We start from the raw sequence: 27,237 nt of genomic DNA, 5'->3' as shown, positions 1-27,237 counted from the left end.
GCAAAAAGTTTCCATCAAAAGAAGATTGTGGGAACAAAGAAATGGAAAAGATGCTAAAACTCTTGTTACTTAAGTAGTAATACTGGCATTTTAAAACTGAGGTGCTAGGTGAATTTTGTAGGATTTTCATGCTGTAATATAATAATGTACCTTTCAATAGTGACAATTATATAGAAATTCTGTTAAGTGTTTTATGTTCAATGTCCTTGCAACTTTTGTATTTTCTCTTTTTATTTTTGAAGTGTCTTTTTTAATTGAAAAGCTAACAAATTATATAGTTATAACCTCCCTCCCAAACCAAACTGGGTAGTAAACTGAACATATTCAAAGGTGAGAAGATTAAAAATTAAAGGGGGAAAAAAAAAGACAAAACAAGTCCTCAGATCCAATTGAGAGAGCCCGCTGCATACAAGCTTACCAGCAGCAGAGAGGCTGGAACCTAACCTAACCTAACCAGCCGACTCATTAACTTCAAGTTGCCTTGTTCCAGTTTCCGACTCATGAACAAAGGTCATGTTTTGTTAATTCTAGTTCAGAATACTTCCCATAAGTTGTTTTATTTACAATGCCAACTTTGAAAGGCTCACTGAAGTTAACTGGACAATGGATTAGGCAGAAATCATTTTACAGAAAGAGAGAAAGCCCAAAATGCCACTTTCCACAGAGAACCCAAAGTTCAGTTTTATTCAGAGTAATGAAAAAAAGAAAGAAACTTCTGCTCATAGAAGAAACTCAGCCATAGGTCAGATCTGTACTGGAACTAAACATGCAGTGAGGACAGGGCTGCGTTTGTCTACTGTTCTCCAATATTAACAATTATAAACAGAGCAGTGCAACTAGCATTTGGAAGAACCCTTCTAGTGTTACAGTGTCAGGCACAGTACTTCACTTCTCTTCACACCACTGGTTCTCTTTGCGTACCTGGGCCGCTTCCTCTTCAGTAAAGTCGTTTTTGATATTGAAGGTTTTACGAATCTCCTCAGGAGTTTTCCCTTTAATCATATTGGCCACAGTCTTGCATGTGACATCAAGCAAACGTTTAATGTCTAAGTAGTTTGCAGCCAGAATAAGTTCAAAAAGTGTTCCTTGGTCAGCTTTCAAGAATTCTTGGTCCCAAACAGGAATATCATCTGTCTGCTTTTCTTTGTTCTCATCATCTTCAGGAGGAGGGGGTCATCCTTGTGATGGGTGCACCACTGAACGACCTTTTTTAGAATTGCTGCATTAACATTTGGTAAAGGAACAGGATCTTCATCTCCCTCATCATCCATTCCTAAATCTTCCAGCATGGTCTCGATGGTCACAGATTGTTTGGCAATTTCTACATCAACTTCAAATATCTCTCCATCAGAACTCTGCAGCTTTATCGAAGGCATGGTGCTCGGTCTCAAGACCGCGGGCCCGAGGCAGACAGGCGGCGTTCAGAGAAGAAGAGAAACACCACGGACAAGGCCGCTCGCGACTATTGTATTTTCATGCCTTTTTTTCTGACATTTAATTTCATCTCACCATAACTAAATGTTCTATTCAAGGCCTTTAATTCTCCCCCTATAAATAACATGTAAGCAACACATGGTTGATACATATTTGGATAAGTCTCAACTCATAGTTTTCAGGTATATAAAATGATAATGAAAATTAATTTTTCATATAAACTGTCAAGCAGATGTGATAATATATGGTTGTAGTATTTCTCTTTTTTAAGTTAAAACACACATTTTATTGTAAAGGTTAACAGATGCTACTTTACCATACTCGAAGAAAGGTCAGTTACAGGAAGAATACTATCTAAAATGATAATTTTCTCATGAGATGTAGAAGAAAATATTGAAAAGAATTCTTTGCTTGACTTCAATATTTGCATGTTTCTATACATGACAGGATAGGAAGACATAATTAACAGAACTCGGGGTGGTTTGTTTTCTCTTTTATTACTTCTTTTTTTTTTTATTGTTTAATTGTGTGTATGTCACATTGTCCCCATGATGGTCAGACGGCAATTTTGTGGAGTTGATTCTCTCTTTCTGAAATCTAGGACCTGAAGATCAGTTCATCAGGTTTAGCAACAAATACCTTTATCCACTGAGCCATCTCTCTATCCCTGTTTAGACAATTCTTAAAAAGCAGTTCAACCTGGATCCTGTCATCAGTTGTCAAGTGAAAACTTTTATATTTCACCAAAGTGGCTGAGGGTCACAAGTCTTGCCTCCCTTCCCATGGATGTGCTTCTGGTATCCAGGGAAACATGATAAGCTACTCAGTGAGGCCCAGCTTCTCAGTATATATTTATCAAGTAAGACACATGGCATGCAGTTAATCTACAACCAATATCTTCCTTCACTGTCACACTTTGGGTTAAATCACCAATTTCAATTTCCTTTCCCTTGTGGTCCCAGAACTTGAAAGCTCAACAATAACCTTTGTATTTGGACTTTCTTCTTCAGAATATTCCCAATTTAGATTTGAGATGGTTTGTATGATATGTTTTGCTATGTGACATAGTTTTATAAGAAATACATACATTGTATAAATGTTTCCCTCTGAAATGGCTTTTCCCAGCAGTTAGCCATAGTAAAATCACAGTAAAAACTTTTTCTTAATAAAATTCCAGAGTATATATGACAAAGCCATTTTAGTAAGTAAAGCATATAGACTCTGAGAGCCAGAGTTGCTAATCTGGGCTTAGAATTGTCCTTCTATATTACAATTTTGGAAAACCCTACAATATAAACTTCAATAATACATTTCTAGTTTGCATAAATATATTAATACTTTTTTGAAAAATAAAGATATTTATAAAGTAAGCCAATACATATTTTTGTAAATGTAAAAGACTGTTTTTGGTGGCCTTCTGAAGATAAAATTTTTGCCTGTCCCTGGAAATCCAAAGCCTCCACCAAAAAGCAACAATTTAAGATCATTCATTTTAGCTAAAAGGATAAAAGATTGCAATGTGTCTCTCAAACCTAGAGACTCCATCTGAGAGCTCTCAAGGAGCTAAGTGATGATTGTGTGGATGCACTAACTCTTGACACTCTAAACCCTCACAAGCCTGTGCAAATCACACGTCATAGGGAGAGGACAAAATGAAGGGGTTCAATGACTGAAAACAGGTCAATAACAGGCCAAATGGGAGCTGTGACTGCCAAGTTCCAGGCAGCATTGCTTTGCTTTGTCCTGGGCAGCAGAAGGAAAGAGAAATTTGAAAACGTTGGTAAGAAGAGAGCATAAGGTAGTGGTTATGATCTGTTTCTATCGCTCTCTCATGTTCCTACTCCCAGATGGTCTTTATTCAATAAGCCTCTTGCCTTAGAGCTGTTGCTCACTGTGATCTCTTAGTGGCTCACCTAGGAAGGGTCCACCAAATGTACCTTTTCTGCCTCTTTATCATTACAGTGAGAGGCCCATATGTGTACAGGTGTGAAGCCATCCACTAGAGAATGAAACATCTACCAACGGCCACACATTCAAAAAGAGAGTGAATCTTTTTCCCTAGAAGCTACTAGCTGCCAGTATTCCTCAGATCTTAAGCTGAGACTCTGAAATTCCTGAGTGCTAATATGATTCACTGTCATAGCACCTGAAGTCACAGTGCAGGAAGAAGCATGACATGCTTTTCCCCCAAATCAGTCCTCTCAAACCAACGAATTAATTGGCATTCAAAGGTCTAGGAAACACTCATTGTACTTACAGATTCTATTACAGAACTGCCACAGGAAATTGAGAGTCTACCTCATGTTTTAAAATTAATCTACTAGAGTCATTTATTTATTCTACTTGTAAAATAACTTTTACAACAAAGAAAGCTTTGGAATGTCTTTCTAATTCCAATAAGACTTACAGCATCTTTTATATTGAGTTAAAATACTGTTAGGAACATCTAAGTCAGTGAATCAAGTCAGTCATTGTTAACAAACTAATGTAAATATACTCACATACAAATAATCATAAATATGTAATAATGAGCACACTGCATATATAGATAAATGTGTAATGTGTTTATGATTATATATTGTTAACTCCTGGGCATATTAAAGGGAACTGCTAATCATAATAGGAAATCCTTTTCTTTTTGTCATTATTCTTCCCAGAAACAGACTAAAGATAAACTCATCTATATAATACTAAAATTTAAAATTGATTGTTATAAGTCAGACATAGCAATTTTTATAACAAATTAGCCAAAAATCTCTCTTACTTATCTGGACCATACTATTGATTAACAAGGCATTTCCCACTCTGGTAGTACTTGAGAACAGAGCTCCATTCTTCATTATATATAGGTTCTTGTTAATAAGACTTGAGGTATCTCTTCATGTTTCATTTTTATTAGGGCTGAATTTTAATGTTACGTGTAAATGGATTTTTCTTTGGGCTGCCAGCTCACAAAAAAAAGACACTGAAGACATTATTAATTATGAAAGGTTGGCCATAACTTAGGCTTGTTCCTAACTAGTTCTTATAACAAAACAACCTGTATCTATTAATCTACTTACTTTTATGCGGCTCTATCTCCTTTACTGTGTGCTCCCCATCCTGCTGCTTCTCCATCCGGCTGGTGACTCCACCTCTCTCCTTTCCAGAGCCCTCTGTCCCCAGGAGTCCCTGCTGTACCTCCTGCCTAACTATTGACCATTTAGCTTTTTATTAAACCAATCACAGTGACACATCTTCACACAGTGTGAGGTCGATCTCTCTCTTTTTTTTGACTTTATGAAATTTTTATAATGACTTCAGTTAGTAAATAAATTGCAGAAATTTATACTGTTTTCAGTATTGTAAACACATATGTCTCATTTACTTTTTAACTGCAAATCTAATGCATAACGACTTAGGTTTTAAATATATGCAGTTTAGACATAGATATTAAAGAGTTATCCTAAATTACACAGTGCACCTAAGATTTGATTGAAATAGTCTTAGTATATAAACTGTTAGCTTGAAAATGTATAAAGGTGGAACACCAACATAGTAAATTCTCTCCTTGTAGGGATGGAGGAGTAGGTCAGTAATTAAGACAACTTACTTCAGAAAATGTGAGTCCTGACTTCAGTTCCTAGCACAGCTACCTGTAAGCCCAGCTCCAGGCATCCAATCATTCTTCTCTTCTCTTCTGCATTCCTCCCCTTTCTTCAATGTTTACATGCACATACCACCACAGAGGCATGCAGAGCACAGTCAAAAATAAATCTTTAAAATATTATTTTTTTCCTTGTGATTATTAAATGAGAGTGAATGTTCTGATCATATCCCTAAGTAGAATACATAATGTATGACTTATTGTCTAAAAATTTTAAAACATTTATTCTCTTCTTCAGTGTTTTGATAGCCACTATATTAGGATAGACCTGGAGCTTCCACAGATTATATTCTACACTTGAAAAATTCCAACTTATTCCTGTATTTCCTTTTATATCTATGTAATTTACCTTGTTTCAGTCAGTAAGAATATGAGAATTAACATTTAGAAAATTGGACTTAGTTTTAGACGTATTATGTTCTGTATATGAAACTTTATTATGCTTATATGTTTGAGTATGTATGTATGCAATATATGGTTATGTTCTTTTAGTTATGTGCACATGTATGTGCACATGCACATGTGTACAATTGAGGAAGCCAGAAGTAGATGCCAGATGTCCCCTACAGTGTCCTCCCCATTAGTTTGCTATGTTCTGTTTGTTAAAGAATCTGGAGTTCATTGAGAGGCTAAGGCTGACTCTTTACTGAGCTCCAGAAATTCTGTGTCTCAGCATCTCCGGGCCTGGGATTGCAGGGACCCCTGCCACGTCTGGCTCTGATATCTAAACCCAGATTCTCATACTTCATACTTACATGGAAAGCATTTTACCTACTAAGTCATCTCACCATCTCTGTAAATTTATTTTATTGACCTAAGCTTATATTGGCCCAAAAAATATGTTTTAATTCAACTCATATCTTCTTTATTTTTCTGTATAGAAGTGTAAGTGTATATGAATGAAAAGTTTTCCAGCATCTGAAATTTAAAATGTTAATATGGAAAGGTCTTTTCTCAGTAAAGAAGATTTGTTGAAATCAAAAGAGTATATTATGCTTTTCATAAAACAGATTTTTTAAAATGGATCAAATGCTATACTATAGAGAGTATGCATATTGTTGAAATTTCTACTAGAAGAAATGTGATAAATACTATGGCTTTATCTGTACTATGCTGGATTTTTTTTCCAGGGAGATTTATGGTATGTTCTGGCTATTTACTTTCTTTTTCTTTTTTCTTTAACTTGATACAAGCCTGAAATATCTGGGGAAATGGAAACTCAATTGAGAAAATATCTACATAATATTGGCCTGTAGAAGTATATGGGTGCTTTCCTCATTAATGATTGATGGGAGCCCCTCCCAGCCCACTATCTGTCAGCTCCCACCACTGAGCTGGTGGTTCTGGGTTCTGTAAGAAAGCAGGTCAAGCAAGAAGCCAGAGAAAGCAAGCCAGTAAGCAGCACTCCTCTGCATCAGCTCCTGCTTCCAGGTTCCTGCCCTATCTGATCTGCTTCAGCTTTCCACAATGAGAGAGTGTGAGCACTAAGTATATATAAGCAAAATAAGCCTTTTCTTTCCAAGTTGCTATTGGTCATAGCCTTTAGCACAGCAATAAAATCAAGCTAGGACATGTGGTTAACATCGATTAAAGTCTATGTGTTTGTACTATTTTTAAGCCATTGAAGTGATATGACATTTAAGTTAAGTGGATCGCATGCCTCAGTAATATAAACATAAGAAGTTTAAGTAGCAATTATATGATCATAATGCATATCTACAGTTTGTCTTTGTAATACAAAATTTCCATTTCACTCTGGAATTTAAAAGTATTAGTTAAAGGAAACATGCTATGTCATTTAATTGCTTGTTAGAGCACAGCTGTTTTATCTTATAGAGAAATGCATTCTATGAGGGAAAGGAATCACATTTTCTCAAAACAGCACATATTTTAAAAATTTTAGTTATTTGGAGTTTACTTTTCAATTTTGTTTTTATTTGGTTCATTGAAGTGAAAATAAACTGCTAGAGAAAATACATAAATGTTATATTTTGTAATAAGTCCATAAACTTTTCTATAAAGAAGAAAAATTTTAAAATGAACTAGCAAATTTAATATATGTATTCATATTTGATGTTATATTATAGATGCATATATAAAATAGATTTCATATATACCTATATATAATATAGGTAAATATAATTGTTTTCCAGGTAATGGATTAAAATATTCCATTATAAATGCTATTATGTACTCATTTTCTTGACAATTTTCCATCAGAAATGCTTCTGAAGTTTATTATATCAAGTGACTTCACCATCCTTTGACCCAGGTAGGGTTCCACCACAAGAAAGAGTTTGTTGAAAATTATTAGTGTGTAATGAGTCTAAAAGTGGTAGTGAGGATGTCAGGCAGACATCCATCATGGTGAGGACTTAATATCTGTATCTGCATTAACACCCTAATTGATGGCTCTGCCTGATGTTTGAAAAGCGTTAAATTATGATGCACATGTGATGGAATGCCTATTGTCAGGCTAGAGATGAAAACTCATTCTCACCCTTGTAGTTCATTTTTAAATGATTTGTAGAGAGATGACTTTGAATGTTTATATTAGAGGTCAGAATTATAATTATCACAATTCTTTCATAGCTTTCGTATGCCAAGTCTTCTTTGAGACAAACCATACTAAATACTCAATACTAAAAAATGAGAGAGAGGTGGAGGGAGAGGATAGAAAGAGATTCTTATTCAGTGATATGTGAGAAAAGTCTAGATAATTTCATTAAGACAACGGCTGAGCAAACTCATCTATGGTATATAATGGAAAATGTAAAGACAATGTGGGAGGGTAGAGGGAGAGTGTTGAGAAAGGGAAGAATATGGGGTATAAACTGTTGTAGAATATTATTTTAAGGTATGTTACTATTGTTTATGCTCTAGAACATTTGTTTAATGATGCAAAGATGTGTTTCATTAAATAAAATTCACCTGTAGTCAGGGGGATGAGTCAGCAACTAGTTGACAGGAAATGGTAGGGAGGAGCCAGGTGGAGAGAGGTTTTTAAGTAGGGTCCAGGAGTGTATTTTGCAGGACAGGAGCAAACAGAGGACATGAGCTACTTGGTATTCAGCCTCTCTGAGGAGCAGAATTCTACCTTTGAGTTCTTTAGAGGACAGAGATTTAGACAAGTTCTCTTTGCAGCTTTGAAAGAGTCAGGGCCTGAGGGAACAGAATCCCCTCAGGCCCTGGCTCTTGCTGCCAAACCACTGCTGGTAACAGAGGAGTTGCAGTTGCTGATTCAGACAACCTTGGCTTAAAAGGCAGCGACAATTTTAAAAAGGAACAATAAACAGATCAAAGTACATGATATACTTCAAAGAAATTGTCCGTATGTATGAAAGATATATTTACATAGAAAATACACAAATGGGCTTCCAGGGAGGGCAGGGAGGGATGTGACACATATGAGAGGAAACTGGAAAGGGAAACTTGGGGCTGGAAGGGAGAAAGTGAGAATGGGAGGTGGAAGTTGGAGGAAAGAAGAAAGGAGTGTCAATAAGACTGAGTGTGAAGATTCCGTAAGTAGATGAGTGGCGAATCTGTGTCATGCCAGAATGGTAAAAATTTATTGATGTTTTAACTAAAGAAAGAATTACTTCCTTTGTGATAACAAGTTGCACTTTATAAAGTACATTAAAGTAAATTGGCTCCTGAAGTATGAATCTTTGGTTTATCATCTAATTTGTAGCCATAATTTTATAAAAACTCAGGTCACTTTAGAGCATTTGTTCCCCAAAGCCACCTTACACTGTCTGAATGAGGAATTCAGTTCTGGAGTCTGGTTTGCTCTGTGTACTATGGCAGAGTAAGTCTTTCATTCATTCAGCTATCTTTGGAATTTCTGACTACCTAGTATATTTATTAAATGTATCATTTACACAAAGTATTATTTTGAGTCCTCCTCTGTTTCTTAACCAAACCTCATTTAAACTGTCTGAAAAATTGTTACTAACCTAATGTCATTTATTTTATCTGCATATTTTAATGTAATAAAAACAGGAAGTAAGCACAGAGCTACAAAAGAAAAAAACAAAACCAACAACTTTATACAAATGCTGGGCTTTTTTAAATTGCTTGGGAAAAATTATTTTAGAAAAGAGTCAAGAGTGAAGGAGTGAGAGGAAAAAAAAGAATACAAGAAACCATTCCTGATGTTCTAATGCCTAGAAATAGCAATTGCATGATTATGGTTAATATATCATGTTTTTGTTCTGATATACAGACTTTATTAGTCTCTTATGTCATTACTATGATCAAATACCTGACAAGAAACAACTTAAAGGGGGAATGATTTATTTTAGTTCATTGTTCAAGAACATATAATCCATCAAAATGGGAGAGACCGTGCAGCTGGGGTCTCTATGGCAGCAGGAGCCTGCCGCGTGGCTCTTTGCATCATTGTGGATCAGGAGGAAAAAGTGAGAGCAGACGTGAGACAGGCTATAAATTTCAAATACATGTCCACATCCATGACTGCTGTCGTGACCACCTATCTAGAAGGTTCCACAACATCGCAACCTCCAGCTGTCTATGAGGGATGTTTCCCATTCAGACCAAGGTGTGGACTAGATTTAAATAAAAAACAAAACAAAAGTATAATATGTGTGTGGCTGTTTTGGTCTTCTCCCACTATTCATAATGTCTGACAGAATTATATATAATTATATAATTAAATATATATATTTAAGATTTATTTATTTTTATTTTATGTGCATTGGTATGTCTGTGAACATGCCAGATTCCCTGGAACTGGAGCTATAGACAATTGTGAATTGCTATTTGAGTGGTGGGAATTGAACCCAGGTTCTCCGGAAGAGCAGCCAGTGCTCTTAACAACCCCCCTCCCCGAGCCATCTCTCCAGGCCCAGAATTATATATTTATGGTACATTATATAATTCATTTTATTTCTTCAATCTTTTACATTTGTTATTTTGCCTCTAAATCTAGAACTATTGCTTCCAATTCTTTTAATCAAAACTACAAGCAGTAGATAAGCTATACTGCTGCCATGTTTACTCCATGGTGTGAGCCCCAGGTGGCAGAGAATCCCTTCCCTTCCCTTCTCACTTCTCTCTTTGCTAGCCTTGCCTCAGCATCTGTGGCATGGGATGCACTCCTGGCCAACACAGCATTCCAAGGTCTGCAAATGAACTGAGCTTGTGCTTTCTGAGCCTTTGCAATGCTTTCCCTGCCTAGGTTCCTGGTTCACATTCCTCCCTTTGGGTAAAACTACCAAAAGCAACTGAGAGTTTACTGTGTTTTTAAAATTTATTTATTTGTGTGTGTGTGTGTGTGTGTGTGTGTGTGTGTGTGTGTGTGTGTGTGTTTGCATGAATATTTGTCTGTGCTTCATGTCTCTCTAGTGCCTGTGGATGCCAGAAGAGGGTATCAGGTCCACCAAAACAGGAGTTATACACATTTGTGGGTTCTAGGAACTGAATTTGGATTTCTTGAGCAGCAAATACTCAAATTCTGAGCCATCTTTCCCACCCTAAGAATATACATTCTTAAATAATTATTTCTGTTGTTCTGTGACCCACATATGTGGTATCTTTGTCAGTTTGGGGTGACTGTCCAGTTCTAGAGGTTAACCAGGAGTAATGTCAATAAACTGTAATATATAGGGTTTTGTGGGACCTCACTGGCTAACAACTTAAAGAGAAATAATTCTGACACTGGGTTTTGTATTTGCTACACTGTGATGCCTACTAGGGGTGTTGTTCCTTTATTATAGGGTAACGGTATAAATTCTGTGTGTGTGTGTGCGTGTAAGCAAGCTTGTACAGTAGTAAATTTCCATATGACATTTTCAAAAGGTCTGTAATGCTCATTACCATATCCTAAACATTCCCTTCACCCTTTCCTCCCACCCCCACCCCATATGACCCTTCCACTTCCATTACTTTCCCTTTTCCCCTTTATATCATCACATTGTATCTACCCTCCCCTGAAAATCCTTCCCTTATGATTTCTCACAAGTTTCCTGACCTCTATGGGTATTCCAAAAAAAACATACATATCTAAATATTCAACATGAACATTCACATATGAGTGAATGTTTGTCTTTTTGTGCCTGAGTTACCTCAATGGAACCTAGAACGGGCAACATAGCCTGTGACTAGGTAGACCATAGACCAGAGGGGAGAACCCACTACTATTATTCTACTAAATTAACATCACATTAAGATAAGTTTAATGACATCATTATATGCATATAGTAATGCATCTCTCAACTCTCAACGAGAAGCTTTTCTTGTTGCAGTAGATTGGCAGAAACCCACAACTTGTCAGAATACAGAGAGTAAAGACTGCAGAGTGTTCAGCACTAATTGGAACCTGTGGCATATGCCGTTCCCCCAAAGCATAGGGATCATGGAGGAAGAGGGAGTTTAAAGACTGTAAAAGCTTTAGACTGTGTATGATTACCATGAAGTGACTCTCTGGACACATGACAGGTGTACGAACAAACCCACAGCAGTTGTGGCAGACAAAATCAGCGTGGAGTCTTGGAAGGTGGGCGCCCTTCCCTGAGGACCTCTTAGCAAGTGCAGCTGCTAGGAAAGGGCAAGTCACTTTTCTAGGCCCTATGACCCTGCCCTTGTTACGACCACTCTCCAGGGTTGGCCCTTCACCCAAGAGCAATTGCACTCACTGGGGTTAAACAAACAAAGGACGCGAAACTGGGTAAGTAGGGATGTGGGAGTGCATTAGAAGGAATTGGAGTAGGCAGGTACATACGATCAAAATACATTATATGAAATTCTCAAAGGGTTAATAAATACTATTAACAAAATAAGAAGAAATCTTAAATTCATTCTTCCCATAGATCCTGTTAGAACAACTCAGCACATTTTATCTCTTCTTTTGTGTTTTGTAGGCATTTGTCTCTTGAGAGTGATTGTCTTGTTTCCCTTGTAAGAATAAGGATCCATTCATCTTTCCTTTGTCTGTTTTGGGTCAATTCTGGATAAGAATGAATCCTATTTGATAGAGTAGTATATTGGAATTTTAGAATTATATTTTTGTTGTGCATGATTAAATATTAAGTTGTGTGTAATATTCCTAAAAATTCAGAGCATTTTTATTACTTGAGTCTCTGTTAGCCAACCTGTGAAATGTCAGAATTCTGTGGCTGATGCTACTTTCTCTGATGAAGCCCTGGCTTTTAATCTTCTTTGTTAATATTGATTTGTCAATGACTATCATTAAGAATTAACTTACCAAGTATCAGTTGTGCTTTGTGCTTCACCCCTTCCACTGGGAGATATAGAATGTCATAAAGCATGGCGAAGGACCTCCGCATCCAGCTAAGATGACAAGTCTAGCACACATAAAATTTAAGTGTAAACACTGTAGACACTGTTCATCTGCAGCAACAATGCTCCAGTGGCTTACAGAACTGAGACCACCTACAGTTAATTAGCTGACTTATCCTAAAACCGCTCAGCAGGACACAACGGACAGTCATCTGAAACTGTAGGAGAGAAAAACTTCCATCTGCCGCTTGCAAGGTTATGAAACCAAGACCTCCCAAGCTGGCAAAGTGTCTGGTCTTTGGACCCATGCCATCCTAGACTTTTACTTAAACTTCACTGATCTGGGCCAGTCCATGTCACAGTTCCTGGGAGTGCTTTTGTCCTGTCTGATAGCTTAAAAATGTCAAGCCCTTTTCTTCATGGCTGTGTGAATGTGCCATATTATAGCACTGATTCTTGTTTATCTGCTTTACCTGTTCCAATCGCAGATTTGTGTTTTCAGAATCAACTCTAGCTTATGTAATCATCCTAAGGTCTTTAATTCTTTTTTTCCTTGGAAGAGATCAAATCATTCCTTCAGTGCATTTGTCCTAAAATGTTTAAAGTTGTTTCTAAAGACGTGTTTGACACTGGCTTCACGGTTACACATTATGTACATTTGTATACTCTCCACAGCTACAGAAATTGGTTGTATATGTAGTTTTGTAATGCTTTTTAAATAGGATTTCTACCAAGTACTTCCAATTTTTAATGCTTATATCTTCCTTCCCTATTATATTTAACAGAAAATATAATTAAATTATTGATGACTAAATGTTGCTTTCCCTAGGGAAATGGTTACGCTTACTGAATGTAGGGGTGTACATGCACATGTGTGCACATACATGTGAGGTCAGAGAACAATGTCAGGCATTCTCACTTAATTTCTTATTGAGACAGGGTCTAGAGTATGCGTACTTATCTAAGATATCTGTCCAGCAAGCCCCAGGGATTCCATGTTTCTGCCTCCCCAGTGCTGGGATTATAGGAGTTTGTACTATCACAGTCAGCTTTCTTGCCTGAGTATTGGAGTCTGAACATACAACCTCACGTTTGAGCTATACCTGCCTAAGCCACCTGTCCAGACACTAATCATTAAAGTTTTATGCACTCACATATACTTCCTTGTTTTATATATATTTTTTTTACTTTTACTTTTAAAAATAAACTAGTTATTTTAATGTAGTATAATATTCATTTTCTCTTATTTCCATAGGTAAAAAGATGGCTTATCAGAAGGTCAATGCAGATTTAAGAGCCTCAGGACACTCACAGTACTTAGACAATGATGACATCCAAGCCACTGCCCTTGATTTAGAGTGGGATATGGAGAAGGAGCTGGAAGAGCCTGGCTTTGACCAGTTCCAACCAGATAATGCTGAGACTCAGAACTTGGGCCATTCAGAAACTTTAGACCTCCATCTTGATTCTATTCAACCAGCAAGTTCACCCAAAGGAAGGTTCCAGAGACTTCAAGAAGAGTCTGACTACGTTGCCCACTACACAAGGTCTGCACCCAAGAGCAACCGCTGCAACTTTTGCTACCTTTTAAAAATAATTTGCATAGGCACCATTCTATTTAGTTTTGGAATTCTAATAGGTTATTATGCACACATGAATTGCCCTTCTGATGCCACACCATCACGAACAAATGACCCTCAGTTATACCAGGATATTCTCAAGACGATCGAAGCAGAAGATATTAAGAAATCTTTCAGGTAGGTGCACAGAAATGGATGTTGGTGGCATGCATTTCCTGGGAGGTAAATCTCTGAAGAGAGATTAAACTGGAGTTGTAAGTTTGTTAAGAGGATGAACACAACTTACACCTGGAATAGAAACTTATGGAAGGACACACATTTTCAGGTTTTTGGTTCTGCAATATAAAGTTATGATGTGATTTTATGAATTGATAATAGTAACCATAACTACAATGGCAACTAAAAGACTCTAGCCTATTCATTTTCTCCCTTTGAGAAATCTTGCTAGGCCATGTTGGGATACAAAGATGATTTGAAACAAAAGCAATAAAAACTAGGGTATTTGTCACATGGTTACAAATTTAATGGCACCACAATGAAATACATGTTTTATAGGCGGAGATAACTGCCATTAATTACTCCCAGGGGAACTAGGGGTTGTTGAAACCTTGTATTTTTCACCTTTCAAGTAGAAAATCTCTATTTAAACACACTAGGTTCCAACCATCAGATAGTCTAAAAAGCTACCTTCTCTACTGAAGGTGACTTAGTGGGGTAGCTATGGGACCAGAATGCATTGATTATTCAATCAAATTATAATAAACCATTCTTATTAAGGAATTGATCTGAGTTATTAGGAAGAGTACCAATGTGACAACTTGATGATTGTTATTGGCTCATAGTTTACATACATAGTAAAATGGATGGAGAAGAACAATTGGAAACTGTCTTCCAAGAACTTAGGAGAAACAAACAGCCTTTTGTCACTTGTATGAAGGTAGAGTCCAGCAGTACTGCTTTCCCTGAATGTTTGTTGTGGGTCATAGTGATTTACAACTGCAGAGTTGCTTGCAAGTGTGTATGTCTAGTGATCTTCCCGGGAAAACTTACACTGAAGATGTATGAAGTGTAGCAATGCTGTTGAATTCTAATACTCTCCATGATGGGAATACAGTTCCTGTGCACATCTTGTCTGGTTTTCACTGATGCTTAAGCATCCTTGGAAGTGTAATTGGCAGGTGATAATGCTTTCCATGATATTTCCTAATGTAAAATTTCTATACTGAATTGAGTTAAAAGTTGTGTTTTATAAAGATCTTTTGTGTCAGTTATGAGTTGACCTATACATCAGGAAATAGCTTGAATATTTCAAGCAATGGGTACGGAATTGTTTTATTTTATTTTGTGTGTTGTGTAGGGTTTATGTACACATATATCTAAAGGCCAGAGGTCAGTGTCAGGGGTCTTCCTTATTTGTTCTCCATCTTTCTTTTTGAGATAGTGTGTCTCTCTCTGAATCTGGTGTTTATATATTCAGACAGTTGACCAGTAAGCACTAAGTGTCTTTCTGTGTTCTTCTTCCTAGTTCTGAGATTTCAGCTGTCATTTATAGCCATGCCTGGCTTTTATATGAGTACTATGGATAGAAGTCACATCCTTACTCTTGCAAGGCAGGGACACTTTTGAGCAAACTACCTCTCGGCCAGCCCCCAAGCAATGGATATTCACTGTAGGCCTGTTATTCCATGAAGAATGTGGAACTTATCAGAAAATAGTGAGGCAGCCTAGAATTAAGCCACCATTAAACCTAGGAAAATAAACTGGTGGATACTAGAATTTTCTGCTTTCACAAGTGCAGGCAGGACACAACCTCAACCGGAGATAATACCAAGTCTAGAGAGGGTGAGAAGTACAGCATCCCAGCTTCCTCCTGCCCCTCGGGGTCCTAGCAGCTCTTCCAATACCGGAATCCAGAAGGAGGCTGACTGGGAACCCCAGAAACATCTTCTAAAATTGTCAGAGGCTGAGCAGGGGTGAGAAGAAGGTCTTCCTAAGCAGATGCCTCTGTCAGTGGGATGCTATTTCTCTAAGACAAAAGGTTAATTAGAACCGTATAAGGCTGTGTTTACTTCACCAAGGCATCCCGGCTATATTGTAAAAGTAGCTTCTGCAAGGGACCTAAGAGATTAATTTCTCTTTAACATTAAGAATAATTACATTCTCCCCTAGCTACATGTCAGTTTTCAATTTATGAGCACAGTGTAGTTCATAGCCTCAAACCCATTTTTTTCTTTACTTTGGCTTAGTCGGAGTTAATTCTGTATGAAGTCATAAGGGATTACCTGCTTGCATTTTATTTACTAACTAGGCTACTTATATATTTTTTTCTTTACACTTTATTAATTTTGTTTATTATCAGCACTGTAAATACTTTTAAAAGCTTACTAATATCTTTATTTCAAATAATCAACTGATGATAAAATTTTAGATATACAACTAAGTAAGAATATTCTATCCCTTATGATGGAATTTGAAGAAAAGTGGGTTTTATTTTCCAAATAAATAAAAGAAAATCAACAAAAATATGATATATCTAAAGTTAACCTCAACACATATATTTACCAGGGATTAGTCTACAGGAACATCCCATGGTAAGACACATATTCAATTATGCTCTATAAAATAGCCATGGTTTTTCTTATTCATATAGTTTTCTTAGATAATAGTGTTTTCGTACAAATACGTTTATACTAACTATCTGAATAATATCCTCTCAGTCAATGACAACTTTTTCCTCAAAAATATTGCTAACCATATACCTTATTCTAAATTATGAGCTGGTTTCTTGCCAGCTTATAGTTACTTGGGAAAAGGGATTAACAATTGAGAAATGTCTATAAAATTTTCTTGTAGGCAAGTCTGTAGTACATTTTTTTTTTACACACTGTGGGCTCGTGCTCCTGGGTTCTATGAAAAAGCAGGCTGAGCAAGTCATGAGGATCAAGTCATGGATAAGAAGCTCTCCCCCTTCATGGATTGTAATTCAGTTTCTGTCCCCAGGTTTCTGTCTTTAAATCCTGTCATGTCATCTTTCAATGATGAACAGTGATATGAAGTGCAAGCAAAATAAACCTTTTCCTCTCCAAGTTGATTTTGGTTGCAACATTCTGTTACAATGATAGAACTTTAATTAAGGCAGAAATTAGTACCAGGAGTGGGATACAGCTATGATAAAGGAGAAGATTGTGTTAACTCTGGAACTTAGGCTTGGAAAAGCCATTGAGCTCCCAGAGCTTTTTTAACTGTTGTAGGAAGTATTTTGGCAATGGATTCCTCTCTATCAATTTTCAGTTCCTTTCCATGCTCTACAAGTATTTCTAGTCTTGTCAAATACTCTGTCAATTGCTCTATGTAAAAGATATTGCAGTTCACATTCCATGAAGAGAACAAATTTACTTTGCTGAACAGTAGACTCCCATTTCTATCAGGTCCTTAAAGAATTAGTATTTATAAGGAAAAACAATCATTGTATGATAATAGGAATCAGATCTGCATTGGATTTATAAATTATTTATTGAGAAAATAACCTTGCTATTTCAACTTTTCAAATATTATTTCAAAGCAGTAATATGCACATAAAATGTGTATTATATTATCAATTACGTCATTACTCATGGATATGTTGTGTTTATTGAAATAAATGACAACTTATATAAAGAGCAGATAATATGAAATGTTAAGATATTTCATTAAAGCCTCAATTCCAACTAGAAGAAGATAATTACAACTATATTTTAAAGCCACTATGTAAAATTATTAAAACAAATACCAGTGTACCAGGGCCTTTAAAATTACCAAATGACATTATCATCTAGAAAGTCTGTACTCCAGAATCACACAGCTGAGGTCCCTAAGAATTACATAAGAACTCATGTTTCACTCCTGTTTTAAGTTCATGAGTTCGTGCATAGGTACAGATAAGTCAGTTTCTGAGTGTCTTGTGGACTTCATAAAAGGTAAGTAAGATTACTAACAGACTGACATTTGTTGACATAGTCAGTATCAGCAGAGAGGTATGAAGGTCATGTACATGTACTGCATGTTTGTGCTAATCAATTTTCTCAGAGTATGTTCTTAGTTATTTATTCTGGTACTCGTTGCTTTTTGGAAAATGAACTCTTCTTTAAGTTGGTAGTTTGTTTCCTACTTATGTTATTCTGTGTTTGTGCATGTAGACTTGCAATATGTCAGGGATACTCTGAGACATCAGATTAAAATAGGTTATTAAAAGTTGCTTTAATGTATGCTTTCATTCATTTTGACAGTGAAGGTTATTGTAAGCATTCAAAGGTGAACCTGATTTTACATCATCTAAAAATGGGAATTTTCTTTTGATCAGGACTGGGTATATAAAATTTTGAAGTGATATTATCCAAATATCTTTGTTCACTGATTTCAACTAAGCCTTGACCATTGAAAAAGCTTAACTCCATCTCTAGATGTTTTCCAGATTTTTATTTTCATTCTTTTTTAAATTGAAATTTTATTTTTTTCATTTAATATTTCCTGAATATAATTTTGCCTTCTCCAACTCCTCCCAGATCCTTCCCAATTCTAAAAGAACGCAAATATCCACACATCTATTTTTTCTCTGTTTCTTGTTAGAAAACAAAAGCATGAACATGTACGAATGCAGTTACTGAGGCAGAACACACAGAGTCTGCACAAATTTAAGCCAGATGAGGTCCCAGAGCTGAGAGGGGAAGTAGACAAAAGGCCCGATCCCTAACCCAGATTTCTCATGGTGATAATTGCCAACAAAGTAAAGTAATAATTTGTTTTCTCCAATTGAAGTCACTGGGTATACAAACCACATTTAAGGGACATCCCATGCCCAGTAGTAGATGGCCAACACAAGACAAACTTAATGGTATGTTGTCTCATAATGCTTTGTCTGGATAATTTTTTGTTTTCGAGACAAGGTTTCTTCTCTGTGTAGCTTTGGCGCCTGTCCTGGAACTCGCTCTGTAGACCAGGCTGGCCTCGAACCCATAGAGACCTGCCTGGCTCTGCCTCCCAAGTGTTGGGATTAAAGGCATGCACCACCACTGCCTGTCTTGTCTGGACAATTTTTTATGTTTTAGTTTTCATCCTACATCTTCACCAAGTAACTTAAATATCCTAGTTTATAATGAAAGTTATCTGTCTAAATTTTGGGGAGGGGAGCCTGAAACATTCAGGATCCTGTGAAATGCTTATGTCCAGTGCACACAGCTTCTCCCAGTTGTGATCCTGGCTACCTTATGTGGAATAAAAACTTGTTGGGCTTCTCATATTACTCTTTATGTTTGAAGTGGAATGAATAAAACAGGAATAACATACTATATAAATACAACAATAGTCTATGTAAGAAATATAGTTTGATGGGTTTCTATATATATTTTTATGCAGGTCTAATAAATATCATAAGTCAAAAGTATGTTGAAAGCTTCAACATTATTTAGAAATATATTTTAATAAGATATTTAACCTGAGACTATATCTAAAATGAGTGTATCTGTATACATATATTTTAAAATATATTTCTAAATAATATATATATACATATATACACACATACACAAACATATGTATATATATGTATATTTAAATCTCATACAATGTATTCTGTCTTTTATATTATTAAAGGATGATCCTTAATAATATACAGTGAGATTTATTTGTCCATCTCCTTTATTCTTCTGGGATAAAATCCTATCTACACAGTTACTCAAGCCTAGTTCCTTTCTTGCTTGATTTGCCTCTACCTTTATCTGATGTCTCCTCTAAGTTCTATCTTAATTCTCTCATCTTAGTTCTGCCTCATCTAGGTCCTTCTCATCTCATTCTTACCCATCTAGAAGTTTCCCATCTGGCTCTTCCACATCTTCCATCCTGACCTCCAGTTCTCTAGTCAAAAGTCCTCTCCAGCCAAAATCCTCAATATCCTCTCTTTGGTGTCCTTATACCTCAGTTCCCCTCAGTCTCTGAGGTGTTCAGTTATAAACTCAAGCCATAATGATCCTCTGGCAGAGCAAGGTCACTAGGCTGGAATTCTTACAGGGTCATAAAGGCAGGTAAGACTTTTCCTCAGGCAGTGGCCCTCAGGCTTTCTTTTATAACCCAAATGAGTGCTAATGATTGGTTAGTCAAGAAGGAAATTTATGTGCTCAATCTACATTCCTAGAAGTAGTTAGGTAAGAAATTAGGAGTCTATCAGTAAGGCTGTAAGGAAGCAGGGTCTCACCCCTAAATTGCACAAGAAATAAAGCTATCCTCCTGACCTAGGAGACAGGTGTTTTGTTTGGCCTGGGATGCCTGATAGATATTTTAGATAAATACACTGTTAGGAGTTCTTTGAAACGCACATAGCATTACAAGAAAATCATTGTGGGAACCTATTAATATATATAGAAAAGCTAAAATATCACCAAGACTTCTTAAGCCATGGCTTGACCTTTGGAGAAGTCCTTGACTTTTACAAGTAGTAGCTTTTGTGATAGTAGCTGAATTCCATTATGTTTTCCTGTGACTTGCAGCAATTCTGATCATGGTTTCCCTTCCCCCAACTCCTCCTTGATACTTTTCACCTCCTCAACTACACAACTCGGTGTCCTTTCTTTTCCTCTCTTAAGAAAGCAAATAAATCAGAATAAAAACAAAGAAAAACTCAACACATTCACACACACACACACACACACACACACACACACACACACACACACACACTCCACAAAATTAGAACCCATAATGTACAAGCAAAAGACCTGTAAGATTAAAAAAAAAAAGCCTAAATAAGCAATATGAGACAAAAGTCTACAAAACTACTGTTGAACTCATTTTGTTGTTTTAACAGTTCTAACATTGCATTGTGTAAATGTACCACATTTTCTTTATCCACTCATTTGTTGATATGCATATCGGCGGTTTCCAACTTACGGATATTATGAATAGGACAGCAATAAACAACAAGAGGATATAATGTTCTTTGGGTATAGTCCCCCAAATGATATCGCTAGATCTTAGATCTTATGTTTGATGTTACCAGCTTCTTAGGGAATCACCACACTGATTTCTACAGTGGCTATTCAAGTCTGTACTCCCATTAGCAATGGGTGAGTGTTACCCATACTCCACATCTTTGCTAGTGTGAGTTCTCATTATTCTGTTGATTTTGGTCATTCTGACTGGTATAAGATAAAAATCTCAAAGTAGATTTGATTTATATTTCCCTGATAACTAAGGATATTGATTTCTTTAAATGCTTCTCATTTGTGTTCATCTTTTGAAAATTCTCTGCTTAGTTCTATACCCTATTTTATAACTGAGTTATTTCTTGATGTCCAGTTTTTTTGTTTTTGTTTTTTTCTTATTTATATATTTTAGATACCCAGCCTCTATTAGATGTGTAGTTGGTAAAGATATTTTTCCAGTCTGTAGCCTGTGACTTTGCCTGAATGATGGTGTCCTTTGCCATATAGAAGTGTTTTAGTTTCAGGAGCTCCTACTTACTATTATTGGTTTTAGTGCCTATGCTATTGGTATCCTGTTCAGAAAAGTCTTTTCCTGTACCAAAGAGTTCAAGACTACACCCTACTTTCTCTTCCATCAGGTTCATTGTACCTTGCCTTATGTTATAGGGTGATATATTTGTATTCTTCTTCATGCAGCCACTTAGTTTGGGTCACACCATTTGTGTAGAAGATGCTATCACTTTTCTAATGTGTCTAGCGTCTTTGTAAAAAAAAAAAAAAAAGAAGAAGTCAGATGTTCCTAACATATGTACTTACATCTGGGTCTTCAATTCAATTCCATTGATCAACATATCTGGTCTGGTGCCAAGAGTATACTGTTTTTATTATTATATAGCTCTGTAGTACAATTTGAGATCAGGGGTGTTGATACAATAGTGCTTTTATTATTCAGGATTGTTTTTACTACTCTGTGGTTTGTGTTCCCATGTGAAGGTGAAAATTATCCTTTTAAGCTCTGTGAACAATTGTCTTGGACTATTGATGAAGATTGCATTGAACCTGTAGATTGTGCTTGGTAGAGTGGCCGTTTCACTATCTTAATCCTAAGTGTATATTTTAATTCAAGAATTTCCTTGCCTTTTGACAATCTAGATACCATAAAATATAAGATGGAAGAGAAGCATGTTGTACTCTAATTATGTCTCATACTGTTTTTATTTTGCATAAATATAAGGACAACATATACAAATGTTATAATGTTATAAAGTATCACCCCAAAATAACCCATTCTAGTATCTTTAAGAACTCCTTGCTAGATGGTGGTGGCGCACGCCTGTAATCCCAGACTGTTCTACAGAGCTAGTCCAGGACAGGTTCCAAAGCTACAGAGAAACCCTGTCTCGAAAAACCAAAAAAGAAGTAACTCCTTTTACCTTTAACTATCAATCAACAAAATTGCATTGTGCCACATATACTTAATTGGTAACTACTTTAGATGTATCTTCAACTAAATATACTTAGAACAATGTGTCAGGTAAATGAATGTAAGTATAAATAATCACACTAACATACTGCTTGGTGTGAAGTGCTGTAGGTGTAAGGAATTTTCTTAGGGATTACTTATAAAGGAACATTTAAGTTCTTCCAAACATTCTTAGAGATAAATGTTTGTGTTCTTATTTAATTATTCTTTTCTCCATAAAGGCCTAGAAGCAAATAACTACTTCAGAGAGTTTAATTTAGTTGTTTACTTTGTGTTATGAAAGTGCCTTGCAGAACCACCAGCCTTCTAGGTCCTCATTACTGGTAGTTTTGATAGACCAGCAATAAAGTTGTTGTTTTCATATGTTAATTGACTTCATTTGTATTTCTTTTTGTTTATATGAACAACTTTCTAAAGAATCCATCCCCCCTGGATTTTACAGGTTCAGAAACAAAATATTATAATAGAAAAATAGAATGCAAAATGTATAGCACTTTTCTGAGTTTATTTGGTAGGTACATTTTTAAATTTTGGCTTTGTTTATAATTTCAAACATGGATATTGTATTTACATCATTTCTACCCCTTTCTAGCCCTTCCAAATTCTCCCATACCCCCCTATCAAAATCATGAACACTTTGATTATTATTGTTTCACACACACACACACACACACACACATACCACTTAATAATTCCATTATGTGTAGCTCATATGTACATATATTTTGAGTTTACAACTTGAGATTGGATAACTTATTAGGATGTTCATCTGGGGACGACTAATTCTCCCTCACTTAGCAACTATTAATTGTCTATAGATTTTTCATCTAGTGGCAGGATCTCGTGAAGTTTCCCCATCCTCATTAACATGTCAGCTGGTAATGTCATTGTACTTTCCTTGTTAGGCAACCATGACCTTGCGTCTTTGTGGGTGCAGTTTCCCTGTCACATGTAGAAAGCACTGTCTCACAGAAGAGGTCCTGGTCCTCTGGCTCCTGCAATCTTTCTGCCTCTTCTCCTCCAATGTTTCCTGAATCTTGGGTGTAGTAGGGGTTGTGCTGTAGATGTAGCAATTTGGATTGGATACCCCATAGTAAATTGTTCTCTACATTTTGTCCAATTGTGGATTTTTGTAAGTATCTCTCTGCTTTAAAAAGAAAATACTTTCATGAATGTTGAAAGGTACACTTCCCTGTAGATGTAGGAGAAGCATCTAGAAGACAGATAGAATGCAGTTAGAAATGACTATATCAATTTGGGAAGAGGGCAATAGTAAGTTCTCAACAGCTGGTGATCTTATCAGCCATAGGTAGATAGTTAGGTTTATAATATTAGACATTAATTATTTCCTATTGAGTGGCCCTATGTACTATTAGAATCTGTTGGTTTCTCCTGAATACAAGAGCCACTATAGTGCACTTGGGGTATCTTGCCATGCTGGTCATTGTTGTAGTTTGTTGGTTTTGGAGATGGGAGGGTTATTGATTAATTTTTCTCCCCTGGCAGCTTAAATAGCAACTCCTGATACTTATTATGGGAGCTAGTCCGCAGGGAGGAGGCTTCCAGGCGAGGTCCAGCTCAATTCCTCCATGTCTTATTTCTCAAGTGTGTGGTGTCTTCAAAACAGGGTCTTCCCTTCTAGTTATCAGCAGTGACAGTGGGCAGGAAATAGCCTACATTGTTTTGAAAGAATTTTGTGCTTCTCTGATCAATAACGTGAAAAGAGGATTTCCATTCATAGTACTGTTCTGTTATTGTTTGTCTGTTTTGTTTTATTTGGTTTTAGATAGCCTATGTGTCTTGAAGGAAATATTATCATCTCAAGTACCGTAACTCCCTTTAAATATATATATATATATATATATATATATATATATATATATATGTGTGTGTGTGTGTGTGTGTGTGTATGTGTGTGTGTGTGTATACAAATATATAAGTGTGTATACACATATACTTACATATGTATGCATTTTTATGTAACTATGTTTTCTTATGACTTTTTCAAACATTCTTAATGTTATTTTCTTTCCTCCCACCCTTTGCCTCAGTATTGCCTCCCTCCGGCTTCCTCAGTCTACCCAACTTCTACCCATTTTCCTCTCCACAGAACCTATATCATACTGTCCCTCCTGTAGACCCATTTTGTTATCAAATACACTGAACAATAAGATAAAGCATTCTAAAGAAATTGTCTTACTTAAATGTTTACATTTTTTAATATAAGCAATGTTTTAATTTATTATCTGCCTTGGTACAGTAAGTTAGACATATGTGAGGTTACGCTGTGAAGTAATCTTTATTAATGTATATAAAACATTTTTATCCTTAGATGGGGATTAACTATTCAGAAACTTGAAAATACTAAAAGTTTCTTCAACATTATGGTGACGATTGAGAGCTTTCTCAGAAACTTAATCAACTGTGATGTTTCAGACAATAGTAGTCTAGTAATTATTTTATTTAATATGAAAATTGGAAGCTGGTTTCAAATCCTATTTATTTTCAGTTTTTTAAAATGTATTTTGAAGATCATCTTCCCTCTCACACTTACTCTTCTTTCTTTCTTAAAATAAATATTTTAACTGTGTATATGCATGTGTGTCTGAACTTGGGTTTGTGCCTGTGCGTTCCATGGTCACGGAGGCTGGAAGATGGCTTTGGATCTCCCAGAACAAGAGTTCAGGAGGCAATGAGCCGCCTGTCAGGAACTGGGATAGAACATTGGTTTTTTTTAACTACTGAGCCGTCTCGCTACCCTGTTATTATTGTGTGTGTGAGATAATACTTTTTGTACCAGGTAAACCTTACCAGGACCATTTCAGTTAGGTGTCTGTGATTTCAGGACACCACCCGAAGCCATGACAAATGTGCAGCACACTTAAATTCCTGTGCTTTCCTCTCTCCTGTACCCAAGAATCACACACTCCTCACCACTGTTTCAGACCTCCTCAGAGCTCTTTCAGGTACACACACTAGCAAATCTTACTTCATAGTCAGAGTACAGAAGGGAAGATTTGCAGTCTTATTCTAATGGGAGCTCTGTGCTAGATCCCATGATGAGAATTTACTCACACATGATCATTTATAAATGAGAGCAGCAAAATCCTCCATGACCACCCGTGGGTTAATTTCTGGGTTACCAAGAGCTGAAAAGAGTTGGGTGTTAGTGGCACATTTCTCCTCTGACCAACAGGAAGCTAGGTCTCTTTTTCCCTGGTTTTGGACAAAGGCCCATTCTTGCCCTTGTTTGCCGCTGCTCTCCTCAGTCTTTCTTTCCACTTCCTGTTCTTAGCCATTCGTTAACATGTTGACTGATTTTTCTTCACCCTTCTCATTCTGTGGTTTTTTCTTTTAGCATCCTGCATTAGAGAAGGTGACAGCAGGAGTGTCAGGATAAATGGAGAAAGCACAAAGGCAATGCTGTTTTAATTAAAGAAAAATGCATAAATGTACGGCCAGTGTCGCAAGTCAATCTATTCAAACGACAACTGAATTCACCAGAAAAAGAAATGATGGTTTCTTAAGGAAATAATTATATATTCCACCATTGAGCTCTCCACATTACAATCATACATTGTCTTAAATTTAATCACAAAACGAATGTGCAGAGAAAGTTATAATTTAATTATGCAGAGAATCTCATTACTCTGAACTTTATATAAAGCATTGCTTAACTTAGAATTGTTTAAGTCATGCAGAATGATATTACTACTTTTCACTGATTGGATACAACTCACAGAGCCTATGGGAGTTAAAGTCCCACCTAGTCCTCAGGTGAATGAGGGTTGTTGAAAGCAGTGATTTTGTCCGTAATGCCCTCCCCTTCACTTGCTCAAATACTGGCTGCCTAGAAGGTATGGTCCAGTGCCTGCTCTATCATAGCTCCTTTGTTGATGTCACATCAGTTGTGTTTGTTTCTGGCCCCAATCCCTTCTCTATTCCCTCAACTCCACGTGCTTCAATGGCTTAGGACTGTACTACTTTCTATAGTGGAGGAAGAAAAGTGAATTCAACACATTGCGTCATACTAGACATGAGTTCAATAATCTTTCATTAAAGGTCACAGATTCAGCACATGGATGCCCTTGATAAACCTTCCTTTCCTGCTCATTATCATTTCAATTGTTGAAAAATTAAAATAACATTCTGATTACTCAAGTTTCTTAGTGAAATTTTAAATGAAGACTATCTGTATATGAAGAGATATTCTTTTTATTTTTCATACATTTTATGCACATTTTTACAGCCTGTACCCAAAATTGATTTTTTAGTTGGAGGACATTGTTTTTATTTCATAAATATGGATATGAAGTTCTACTATGGTCCAGCTGAGCTTCAGGGAAGACATCAGTTTTTATTGACTTTCTGTTTTATCCTGAAAGGTCACTTTCTCTCTCCCTCTCTTCTTCTTCGTCTTCTTCTTCTTCTTCTTCTTCTTCTTCTTCTTCTTCTTCTTCTTCTTCTTCTTCTTCTTTTTCTTCTCCTTCTTCTTCTCCCTCCTGTTCTTCATCCTGTGTCTCTTTTTCTCACTCTTCTCACTCCCTCAAGTATTACTGTGCAACACAGAAGAGCCTAGAACTTGCTATGCCTCCCAGGCTGGTCTCAAACTCATGATTTTCCTTTCCCTGCAACCCAGTGCTGGGACTCTACATGTACACTGTATTGGTGCCATACTGTCAGTGAGATAGTTTTATTCCATTCATCAAGATCTCTAGACTGACTCAGCTGTTTGTCCTGGGATTTGGTTAACTTCAAGGTAGTCACACTTTTTTTTGTACTTTTTCTTATGAACTGATTATAATATGTTTTTATTTCCATTCATCTTTTTATCATATTCATTGCAAAACAGAAGCAAGATCAGTCAGATTTAATAAAAGG

At 36.4% G+C, this 27,237-nt stretch overlaps 1 protein-coding gene and 1 pseudogene across 1 annotated transcript in view; one reads left to right on the top strand and one right to left on the bottom strand.

Moving 5' to 3' along the window:
* Naaladl2 (N-acetylated alpha-linked acidic dipeptidase like 2) overlaps positions 1-27,237 on the top strand; it is an 865,055-nt gene that overhangs the window by 152,648 nt on the left and 685,170 nt on the right. The window contains exon 2 of the mRNA XM_059265279.1: positions 13,596-14,097. Within this exon, the coding sequence (XP_059121262.1) occupies positions 13,596-14,097 (502 nt within the window). The remainder of the gene's footprint in view (positions 1-13,595; positions 14,098-27,237) is intronic.
* On the bottom strand, positions 559-1,446 carry LOC131912969 (S-phase kinase-associated protein 1-like; annotated as a pseudogene).

This window comes from Peromyscus eremicus, chromosome 6, assembly GCF_949786415.1.
Source record: "Peromyscus eremicus chromosome 6, PerEre_H2_v1, whole genome shotgun sequence".
Taxonomy (NCBI): Eukaryota; Metazoa; Chordata; class Mammalia; order Rodentia; family Cricetidae; genus Peromyscus; species Peromyscus eremicus.
The sequence above is the reverse complement of the archived record's forward strand: the minus strand, read 5'-3'. Positions and strand labels throughout refer to the sequence as shown.